General features: G+C 34.1%; 1 protein-coding gene across 2 annotated transcripts in view; it reads right to left on the bottom strand.

Annotated features, from left to right (window-relative positions):
* Nucleotides 1–1,282: 1,282 nt before the first annotated feature.
* The window catches only part of LOC106129180 (inactive pancreatic lipase-related protein 1), a 33,113-nt gene continuing 21,921 nt past the window's right edge, over nt 1,283–12,474 (bottom strand). For both annotated transcript variants that reach the window (XM_060947886.1, XM_013327671.2), the window contains exons 4-8: nt 12,265–12,378; nt 8,285–8,436; nt 7,238–7,458; nt 5,132–5,288; nt 1,283–4,407 (exon numbers count right to left, since the gene is read on the bottom strand). In XM_060947886.1, coding sequence (XP_060803869.1) covers nt 4,302–4,407; nt 5,132–5,288; nt 7,238–7,458; nt 8,285–8,436; nt 12,265–12,378 — 750 coding nt within the window. In that variant the 3' untranslated portion in view covers nt 1,283–4,301. The remainder of the gene's footprint in view (nt 4,408–5,131; nt 5,289–7,237; nt 7,459–8,284; nt 8,437–12,264; nt 12,379–12,474) is intronic.

The raw sequence follows: 12,474 nt of genomic DNA on the forward strand, positions 1-12,474 counted from the left end.
AATATAAAATTTGTACCTTACTGTCCATGAGAAATAGTGACAGATTCCTTATTACCCGTTATATTTCACAATGAAATGAAATTCTATTTCAACAACGTTTATTACTCTTCTTCTTTAGATTGATATTTTGTGCTATTATCACCAATCATTTGAGATTTCAAATTCGCACAGATATAAGTACTTACTGCCATGCAAGACGAAGGTTAGTAGATAGTCCTAGTAATATTTCACTTGAAAATTCCAGTTTAATCCTGGGCGCTGTCATATTTGTCACTTTCTGGAGTGGGATGTTTATCGCCTCGATTCTGAAGGCTGATAAGGAGTCGAACACTCCCACCACCACCCGCTTTTTGTCCAAACAGCACTGGAAGGGCTCTGGGTACCTGGAATATACTGACTGACGTATGAAGGGCTCGCCCCACTGGTACCTGATGGAAAAGATTTTGAATTATTATAATCAGTAAGTACCTACTGGTTACATTTCTTTTGTGTGTAATGTAGTAGTTGTTTATACGTGTGTTCAATATCGTTTGATTTTTTGATTCTAAAAAATATATTCGACGTATTTTCATAGAAAATGTTTTTATTCATTCCTTGCCTAGGACGATATATAAATAAATATATACCTAACGCACAAATCACACAGATTGAGTTAACCTCAAAGTAAGTCATAGATTTGTGGTAAGGGATATTAAGTCAACAATACTTCATTCATCCAAGACCCAGGGCAATCAGAAATAGTTCGTTTTCCATCATGACTTGACCGGGAATCGACCTCGGGGCCTTAGACTCAGGAAATCACGCTCGGAATATGATCAAATGATGAAAATTATTTTAGGGTGCTGTTGACCGGAGTATTATTCTTTAGCCTGTATCTGATGACCAAAGACGTGCGAGATGCCGTCATCCAGAAGGTCCAAGCCAAGTTTTTGTCGAGTGACGAAAGGGTTGGCGACGCCTGGGATTACTCTAACAATTGGCCTTTTGTAAACGATAGTACAGTATCGTTTTAAACATGGACAATGTAAGTGAACGTGTAATTAAGGATAAGTAATAAATTACGTTTGTAAAAATGTAACTAATTGTTTTATTTATTGTATATTTTTACATTATTTTTCAAAATAACATAATTGTGAATATAAAAAAAACATTTAAAATACAAATAAAATTATACGCTATAATGTTGTTTTAAAATACACAAATGAATCTCATCAATATATAATTATTTTTATACATTTTAACAATGTTATATATATTTGTAATTGAATTAGGTCTGTAGGTACCTATAAATACTTAAAAATATATTGTGATACAATTTTTGTTAGGCAATTTGGGTCAAAGTATGTATCATATTTAAGTTATACAAACTTATACATTTTTATACTTTAGTGAGGAGAGTATGTGCGTGTCAAAAGTACCTACGTGTTGTGAAGTAAATTATGTTTGAACGTATAAAACTATTTTTTTTGGATAAATTTGGTTTTTATGTAGTTTGCCTGCTCGGGTTACGAAATGATACTTTCATATTGGTCCCATAGAAATTTTACCAGAATATATTTTAATCTAATGTAGATACTGCCTAGGATAAGATAATATATACGAATGATACATCAAACTATTGAAAATAGCAACGGGATGTGCCAAACAGTTCCTACCAATTATCTTACAATTAATACTACTTACAATAAAAATGTGATAACTGTCAAACAATAAAATTGTAATAAACAATAATTTTCACTAACTACACATACAATTTTATCATAAGTTATTGTGTACATGTAAACCTAGGTACAAACGTGTTTAAAGCTAATGATCCACTCAACCCTACTTAAAATCTAAATGGGGTAATGTACCTTACCATTATTCACTCTTACCCATAGAAATCGGAAAAAATATGAGTCCATAGAAATGCCATATTGAATTTGAAACTATAAGAATGACTTGGCAATATTTTGTATTAAACAAGATTTTTTCTGGAGTTGAAAGTTCAGAGTGATGAAAAAAAATGTGTTATGATGGTGACGCTGTCCTTACTCGTGCAATTATAATCTTCTTCCTCCTGACTTTAGTTCCGGTTACATCCTCACCTCTCTGGAGAAGAGCCCGGGCCATACCTTTAACCATGGATCTTAGATTGGGAGAGTCAGGTTTTTACACGAAGCTTCTTCTATTAAACTTGTGATGTCACATTTACCACTTCTATAGACTTATATTATTCCGAATTCTATGCTTATACCAAATAAATCGATTGTAACTGTTATACTTTTCATGACAACTAAATTAATATGTCAGTTAATCTATCACGCTATAAGAAGTAATTGTGTCAGTAAAAGTAACTTTGTAATTAAAGTGATTTTTAATCTGAATCAAAATACTATTCAGATTTCTATACTTATATTTCATTTCAACTATTAAACACTAATTGAACACTTCAACCTGTGATGAAATTAGTTTATGTAATTCTAGCTTTAGAGGTAGCGGAAATACAAACTTACCAAAATTTATCATATAATTAGGATTTTTACCAAATCTTCGTAAAAAAGACGAATTGACAGGTTTTTGAAGGTAAGTAAATTTTATGAACAACAATAGTTTGTTTTCGAAACATCGTATGCACGAATAGCGATATTCCCGCTACCGTGGGAATTAAAGAAAATCCTTTTTCAGTAGGTATTCCTTTGGATTAAAAAAAACATTTATCTCCTGTTATAGTTTTATATGTCTATAAGCATTCCCTACGTGATGATAGTGCATTATATTACGATTATAAAAAATGTTGACGACCATAAAAATACTCATTCTAGTGGCAAGTTTGGTTGACATACTCGTATTTATAAACTTACATTCGATATACAAATAAAATTAAGTACAAACTATTTTACATAAGCATTTACATATTTTTTTATAAACATACTTCAATCAGATATGGATTCTTACATACATACATACATATGATCACGTCTATATCCCTAGCGGGGTAGACAGAGCCACCAGTCTTGAAAATACTGATAGGCCACGCTCAGCTGTTTGGCTTAGTGATAGAATTGAGATATGGATTCTTACTAATTATTATTAGTCGCTCGGTGACCTCCTATCACTGTAACATGATTTCAAACGTCCGAGATAAATAAAGGTTTGTTACGTGCGCGTTTAATACCTGTAGTATTTATAAATAGTATAATGCAACACGAATGTTTCAAATCAGTTATGTCATTCATATTGTGATGATATTATCATACTTAATTACAAATTAGATAATTTGTAAAATGGGGTTATTTTCAATGAAGTAATTTCTTCATCATCATCTTTCTCCTGGTTAGTCCTGCTTGTGTCCACACCTCTCCGGAGACGCCATTGACCCTGACCCTGCACTGGGTGAGTCAGGCTTTTATTTATTTATTTACTTAAAGCTTAATCGTACAAAATACAAATGAATAGCACAATTGGCGGTCTTAATGCTGGAAGCATTATGTACCAGTCAACTATTGGGTCATGTACATTTTTACACGAAGCGACTCCCGTCTGACCTCGGACACCTTGGAGTTATTCCAGTCCCATTTGTTGAATCGCCAAGAAATTCGATGTAAAAATCGTTCCTTTTGCAAAAATAAGTAAGTTGTTATGAACAACACTCAACGGTCCACACCAGGCTTAAAGATTTAAACAAAAATAAACAAACACATTCAGAACCATAGACAAATTGGGTTCACACGCAAGTACAAATAATAGTAGCCTGCGTTACATAATATAATATTAGCTATAATCCCTGATTACTGGTAAATGCACTGGACATATCATCTTTATAATGAACGGCATAGTTTCGCAAACTCGATTAACAGATCTATCGATTGATAAATTTCAATTCCTGTATTCATTGACTTATAAATCTTTCATTGATTATTTCTTTTCAATAATTTATTGGTAAGTAGTTCTACTGATACACTATTAAATCTTTTAACGATTGATAGATCGGTCCACATAATGTATCGGACCATCATCGGTCACATTGCAATATAAATAGTTAATATAGAAATATCACTTACTACAGCTTAAGAAAAAATTAAAAAAAGATAGAAAGAAAAAAGTATTTTACGATGATGAAGGAAGTTGGTCATCAAAAATGTAGAAATACCCAGAAAGTAAATTACCTAGAAAGTTGGATTTTTATGATCTCAAGATTCGAGATATCGTTTAATTCTGATATTTTTGTTCTCTCATTCTAAACATTCATAATGTCCAGTGCATTAACAGTAACGGGGGTTCACATTAGGCAAGTAAGGTAGACTAAGGTAACAGGTACATTATTTGGAATTGTTCTCGTGCTTCCTCCCCTTGGGATAAAGCCCCTCGATGCCCTTCCCGAACGGACTTTGACCGTTCGTCGTCAGGTAATAAGATCCTTGGGCACTGAAATAAACAAAAAAAGATTCTTAATCTATATATATTAAATATATATATATATAATAGATACCCAGTTTAAGGGTAAGTAATGTGTTTTATATAGATATTAAATTCTCGTGTCACAATGTTCGTTCCAGTACTCCTCTGAAACGGCTTGATTGATTCTCATGAAATTTTGTGAGCATATTGAGTAGGTCTAAGAATCGGCCAACATTATTTTTCATGCCCCTTAGTGATAAGGGTTGTAAACCCTTAACATTTTTTTAACCAGAAATTACTTAAAAATTATTTATAGGTATGGCAAAACAATGTTAGTCGGGACAGCTAGTATACATACATGTTTAGTTTTAATTTCTTTTTGTAGTATTGGTCTTTAATAAAGCGGGTGACGTAGTTTTTGAGGGTTTTTAAAATATGAAAATGATGACGTTTAATTTAAATAAAAATAGGCTTAAACAGCTCAGAAGCATGGGTATAGTCTATGTTTAAAAGGATGCAGTTGTTTTAAATGTCACCCTGTACATACATACATACATACATAAAATCACGCCTCTTTCCCGGAGGGGTAGGCAGAGACTTCCTCTTTCCACTTGCCACGATCCCTGCATACTTCCTTTGCTTCATCCACATTCATAACTCTCTTCATGCAAGCTCGGCGGTTTCGGGTATTTTTGACCTGACCCCTGTATATTTCTAAAAATAAAGTACTCGTAGTAAAAATGAATGGTACCTAGTATCACAGTTGACGCCCATGTAGACCATGCCGCGCTCGGGCGCCGGGTTGTCGCGGAAGCGCTGGTAGCCGGCGGCGGGCGACGCGGGGAAGGCGGCGGGGCGGCGCACCGACTCCGCGTAGAAGCGCCACGAGCGCCAGTGGCTGCACAGGTCTGCGGTTGTTAACGGAATTACGTGGAAATTAATGATCCGAGTTTTTTTTTTATGTGGATAAGACCATTTAAATGTAATAAATATATGTATATACTTCATGATATTCGTCTTATTGTTTGTTGTACATTTTTACATTATATTGAAAAATAAAAGTAATTCAAATAATAATCAACTTTAGTTTTTCAGTATGAGAGGATAGAGGTATAAAGAGATTTAGAAGAAGTTAAATATTTTATGCAAATTAATTACATCTACAAAATTAGAGATAATTTCCTAGGATGTGTTTAAATACACAAGTTAAAAAAGAAAAATATTCAAAATAATAAAAATATTAGGTACAGAAATTAGAAGAAGATCAGAAGATTAAATACGATACTAAAAGGTATAAATCTGTCTTATTTATCTAGAATTAAGTACAGTCAGATGTATAAAAATTGTGGACAGTCAGTTTCATGTTTTATATAACAACAATTTTTGATCTCGGCACCAACAAGCAATCATATACAGCTAGAGAATTATATGTAGATATATAAATAATGTGTTATGTTTCTCCCAAACCATTGAGTTTCAATAGACCGTAATAAGAAAATTATAAAAATGAAAATGTGGGTTTTCGTATAAATGATGATTATAGTGCACAGTATATTTACAAGTGATTATATTTATTGGAATTAAATTTTAGTATCTAATTCATCCCACAGATCCTCCAATATTTTTTCTTGATCCAAACCCGAAGTCAGTATCTGGGTAATCCATTAAATTCCCATTTTAATTTATCTTATTTACATAAATTGAGACTCTGAAATAGTAATCACTATACAGTGAAATTAATTTCGTTTTGTCGTTTGATGGGTGGGCGTATCTTTTAACAATGACAGTGAAATTGGACTAGGTACCTACGTCATTTCTTTTCGTGGTTGTCGTATAAGGCGACTCAAGGCCAGCTATTGTCAAAAACACAATCTTTTTCACGTGATTATAGTAGGTCAAATAGGGGTACAAGATTTATTTAATCTAATATGTTTGGTAAAATGTTCATAGTATCAGAATTTATTATTATATCTATATTTATTATTATCAGATTTTCTATTAGATACACTATTTCAGAATCTCATCAATCAATATTTGCCGTCGTTAGTGCCTTATATTATTGTCTTGATTTGTCAAGTTTTGGAGCTTAACGTCAAAAGTTATTTTGTTTTTGGCCACCATTATTCTGCATTGCGATTGGATTGAGAAGGGTAACCGTAACTGTTTTGTTTCCTCTCCTTCCTTCGTCGTCTCTTCTCTTCTTCGCTCAATTTCCTCTTGGGAACTTTGCGAGAAGTGAGTTCGGTCAAGTTTGGTAGGCTGGAAACTTAAGAAACACAACATTCTTTTAACGGAAAAGAGAATATAATAAAAAGGAAATAATGAAGAATTTAACAAATACATATGTATATAACACAAAAAATGGTACAAAAAATATCTATATATATAGTATGAATATTATAAGGTTATATTTTCAAAAGATAGTCACTGGCAGAAAAGAAATTCTCACAAAAGATTCACGTGAAAAAGAAAAATGTTTATAAATGTACATACAAATTACTGAAAATACATTCTGAACTATCCTACTGACACCCCCTCCCTATACCTCACATTTTAGTTTTAGAACGCCGGATTCGCTTCTCTTAATATTCTTCTCGACTTGGGTTAGATATTTTTTTCGAAATACGGACAATGTTGTCCGTCCGGCCAGGGCATGATGAGAAACGATCTTTCACTTATAAGCCTGGGTCTTGGATGTTCATATAAATAAGTATATAATATAAAATATAGCATCGTTGAGTTAGTATCTCGTACAAGTCCCGAACTAACTCCGAGGCTAACTCAATCTCAGTAATTTGTCTCGCATACATTTATTTATTTCGCTTGAGCTTCCTCATACGTAACCACCATAACTTACTATCTTCGGAGAGCGGTATGGGCGCGAACCGCGGGCACCCCGGCTGGACGCTCTTCCCCCCGTTGGGCCAGAAGTCGGCGCTGCCGGTGCGCACGGGCGCGCCGTAGCCGCCCGCGTCCGTGTGGATCACGTCCACGAACTCCGCGTCCTTGGCCGAGACGTGCTCCATCACGACCCCGTCGGGGTAGAAGGCGGGGAAGGCGGGGTCGAGGGCTGTCAATCTGGAATGTGACGCGTAAGCTTTAAGGCCTTTTTTGTGCCGTGTGGTTCCCGGCACCGATGTTAAAAAGAATAGGACCACTTCATCTCTTTCCCATGGCATGGTAAAAGACTACTAAGATATAGGCTTATATACTAGGGATTCTTCTTTTAGGTGATGGGCTAGCAACCTGTCACTATTTCAATATCAATTCTATCATTAAGCCTAACAGCTGTACGTGGCCTGTCAGCTTTTCAAGACTGCTGGCTTTGTTTACCCCGCAAGGGGAATTCATGAAAAGCTTTAAGGCCTGAGCACACAAAAAGCAGATCAGACAGGAGCGATGCAGTTTGGAAGCGGGCCCGCACCAATTTTGATACGAGAAACCTGCTTTTGATGTAAAAAAAAAATGTGCAAATTTTCGTAACCAACTTCCAAAGAAATTTATTTTCCAAGCTGGTCTGCTAGCGAAGAAAAATCTTACCAGCTTCACTACCTGTACATATTGTAAAATTCAATCAAGGGAAAGTTGGTATTCTTCTTTTAGGCGATAGGGTAGCAACCTGTCAATATCTCTATCAAATCTCATTCATGTTCAGCTGACCGTGGCATTTAATTCTTTTTAGACCTTTGACTCTGTCTACCTCGTAAGGGATAAAACGTGATATCTACTTATGTTTTCACTTCCAGTGACGGTAAAATACCTTTCCGCCGCCGTGGCAACTCAGTTTCGCAACCGGTTGTGAATAAGGATTTTTTTATTATATTTAGGCGACTGGTTGCGATGGAAGAATTTTTTTTATAAACGCAATCAGTTGTATTATTTATGTCATTGAAACATCACCCACCTTTTAATGGTTTTATTATATTTCGCCTTCAGTTCCCTAGCCGCGTACCCCGCCACGTGGCTCCCCAGGGAGTGTCCTATCACGTGGAGCCGGTCCAACATCAGACCGCCTTCCAACAGCGTGTTCAGCTTCTCCGCTGCTGCCAACCCTACCTGGAATGTAGCATACAATATTGTTAGTATACTGGTTTCGGGAAGAAAACTAACATTTTTCGGGAGCCGCATGTTTTCTGAAATTTAGAATAGCTTAGTTCTATTAGCGACTAAAGGATAGGCTAATAAACTTGGGATTCTTCTTACTATTTGAATCTCAATTACATCATTAATCCATATAGATGAACGTGGCCTTGCTGTCTTTGCAAAACTATTGGCTCTGTCTACCCCGTTATGATAAGAAGTGGTTCTATTGTAAAGAACCGTAAAGGTATAGGAATCACTTCATATCTTTCCCATGGATGTTGTAAAAGGCAACAAAGGGATCGGCTTATAAACTTGGGATTTTTCTTGTAGGCGATGGGATTTCAACGTGTCACAATTTGAATCTCAATTCCAATCTTAAGTTGAACAGCTCAGCATGACCTTTCAGACTATGTGTATGAATGTAAGCATAATGTATGTATGCACCATTCTATTCTTCCCCATGAATGTCGTAAAAGGTGACTAAGGGAATATAGGAAACAAGCTTCCATGCTGGTAGCAACGCAAATCCATGCTGTGTCCCAGTTGCTTTCTTCCTGTTCAGATTGTAAAAGCCAATTAAGGAAAGGCTTGGAAATAATATATAACTTAAATAAACTTACTGATATTAATAAACCTAAAACATATTATCATAAAATACCTAACAAATATCAAATAAATAAATATACATGTATATACTACAATATAAATGTGGATGCGTCACGACGACAGCAACTTTATATGTTGAATTTACAATAAAAAAATTCGCAATAAAAAATAAAAAAAAACTTTTTTAGGCGATGGGCTAGCAACATTTCACTATTTGAATCTCAATTCTATCATTAAGCCAAATAGCTGAACGTGGCCATTCAGTCTTATCAAGACTGTTGGCTCTGCCTACCCCGGAAGAGATATATGTATGTACAATAAAAAAACATGTTTTTGAGGCGGCTGACTTAAAGTAATTGTTTCGTAACCGTGTACAGGAACCGTGGTTTAGAACCACTCGGTCTTATCGTAATTAACATACAGAATGTATTCAAATAATGTCATTATATCATCATCACATTAGGCCCGAAACCCTGGCCCTTGTCGATTTATTTCTAATAATAAATAGTTATAGACAGGTTTATTATCTTTAGCAGTGAAACTTGTATGGTAATTTTTACTACGCTTTTATTAGCTTGGGTTGTATGTATGTATGTATGTATGTATGTATGTATGTATGTAACGGAATCTTTGAGCTTAATTTTCACTGATTTCTAAACGTCTGATCAACTTGGAACTTTGCACACGTATCGAGGACCGATGACAATGCAATATTTTGATAAGAGTTTCTCATTATCCTTATTAAAACTGCCAGGATTAATAAATTCATTTTTAGATCCTTCGTATGAGAGTAAGAGAGACAGAGATAGCACCAGTGCCAGTAATCTCCATACAAGAAACCAAGAAGTTCTGACGTATAATGAGTCAAAAAGAGATGTAATATATTTCCATATAATGTTACTATTAACCTGAGGCTTCTTTATTTCATCGCATTGCTCCATTCAGAATTACCATTAGAAACAATAGTAGAATTAGTAGAATATTTTAAAACAATAAAAAATATATAAGTAATAAAACAAAAGTAATAAATGAAAATTGAACAACTAAATTTACAATAATACAAGAATAAAGTTACTACCTACAGAACTTTGCGATATTTAATACGTATTTAACATATTAATGCAATTCTTGAATTAACATTAGGTATCTTTTGCCTATTTATAATAGCAACACTGTAATACTCGTTAGGAAAATGAGTGACAGTTTTTTATGTCAAATAAGTTTAGCAGTAAGTTTTGATTGAATTCGATTCGAACACCTGTAAACTTTCTTTCTGTTGTTTTTTACCGGTGCCTGTGTATTTACCTATTTGCACTTTGTTTTGTGCTGATAACTTGTCGTTATTTGGAGTTTGGAATCTTCCGTTGAGTCGAGCTTTGTTCTTCCGGATATTCGTGTGATTTTATCATCTGAGATTGGACTCTGACTGTGTTTACTGTGTTGTGCAGATATTTTGAGATAGGACTCCTGTAAAAAGTACCTTATTATTTGAGATAGGAGTCCCAAGTTTGTGTTTGTTTTTGTGAAAGACAGATTTTACAACAAAAGTGCCACGATGTCTTCAGATAAACTTTGTTGCGTTCCTGGTTGTAAAGGCAGTGGAGGTATGTTTGAAATATTTTTGTTCCTGTATCAATCTGCCTCTTAATCTTGTGGTTTGATTCCTGGCAAGGCCACAATCGAAAATTATTACGTTTGCTGGATAGTCAAAAATATTATTAACAGTGATTTATCACTATAAAATTCTTTTCAACTGGGTTTAACAATGATCATACATACATACATATAATCACGTCTATATCCCTTGCGGGGTAGACAGAGCCAACAGTCTTGTAAAGACTGATAGGCCACGTTCAGCTATTTGGCTTTAAGATAGAATTGAGATTCAAATAGTGACAGGTTGCAAGCCCATCGCCTTAAAAAGAATCATGATGATGAGAATATTATGAGATTTAATCCAATCAGGCCACATATAACTTTAAGAAAGTTAGTTGTGAAAACCTCCGGCGATGGGCGCTTGGTTGCGAAAGTCTTTTCTAGTAAGATAGTTATACCAGAAGTGTTAACTTCCAAAAAATAATTGTATAAAAAAACTAAAAACTACCCATTTTATTGCTAATCGAACTAAAAAATAGAAAATAAATAATAGTTTAAAAAAAAACTAAAAAACTACGCTTTTATTGCTAATCAAACTAAAAAATAGAAAATAAAAATTAATGACAAAGGAATTCAGTAGTAGCAAGTCGAACAATCAGTTATAGTCAGTTGTAGTAGTAATTACCTCGGATTAAAATTATAACAAAATTAAATTTATAAACAAAACAATTTTAATCAGAGTAAAAAGCGTGGGGTGCATTTTACTTCATTTTCATAACTCTCTTGTCATAAATATATGCTAATAGAATGATTTTAATATTTACTACATCAGGCACCCCACGCTTTTTACTCTGATTTAAATTGTTTTGTTTATAAATTTAATTTTGTTATAATTTTAATCCGAGGTAATTACTACTACAACTGACTATAACTGATTGTTCGACTTGCTACTACTGAATTCCTTTGTCATTAATTTTTATTTTCTATTTTTTAGTTTGATTAGCAATAAAAGCGTAGTTTTTTAGTTTTTTTTTAAACTATTTGAAATAAATTATGTAATAGCTATTTTCATTCTTGTTATTTTCCGTCATATTGTTATATGTTAGTTTTTCTTTATCATGGTACGTCGCTTTCATAATCAATAGTAATAAAAATTCTCTCTGTGAAAGCTTTTTATTACGATTTATCTTCATAAATTAAACATTAATCTTTTATATTGCTGAAAGAGGTGTTTACGAAAGTTTGTGAGTCTGAACGTTTGGTATTCTTTTACGTAAAAACTTAAAGTTTATTTCTTTTAAAACATGTAAAAAATAAGCTACATTTTACACACGTACAGTTTTTTCATAACTATTTTGGGGGCTTTCATCAAATTGACATCTCAACCTTATGAAAATTTCTTCTGAGGAAAAATTTTAAACCTATCAAAATAATATCGCGCAACCAAAGAAAAAACAAGAACATTATTAAAAAATCAACACTTTTCTTTTAATGCCACCTATATGTAAAGACCGTAAAAATAAGTTCATTGCCTACTTTCTTTAAAAAAAAAACCTGACATTTGCGTGCTAGACCACAACAGTTAATTAAAAAACATACCTTTTTCGAATTCCTGACAGCATTGACTAAGTACGACCCGTGGGACATGTTGGACCAATCCAGGAGCACCACGTTGGTTCCCGGCCTGCACTCTAAGTACGCGCTCACCATCACCTGAAACAGGAATTACATTCATTCATTCATTCATATAATCTGACAGAATGGACGGTAGTACGCTTGTCTGTGACACCGGAGGTCCCGGGTTCGAAT

This window comes from Amyelois transitella, chromosome 14 (assembly GCF_032362555.1).
Source record: "Amyelois transitella isolate CPQ chromosome 14, ilAmyTran1.1, whole genome shotgun sequence".
Taxonomy (NCBI): domain Eukaryota; kingdom Metazoa; phylum Arthropoda; class Insecta; order Lepidoptera; family Pyralidae; genus Amyelois; species Amyelois transitella.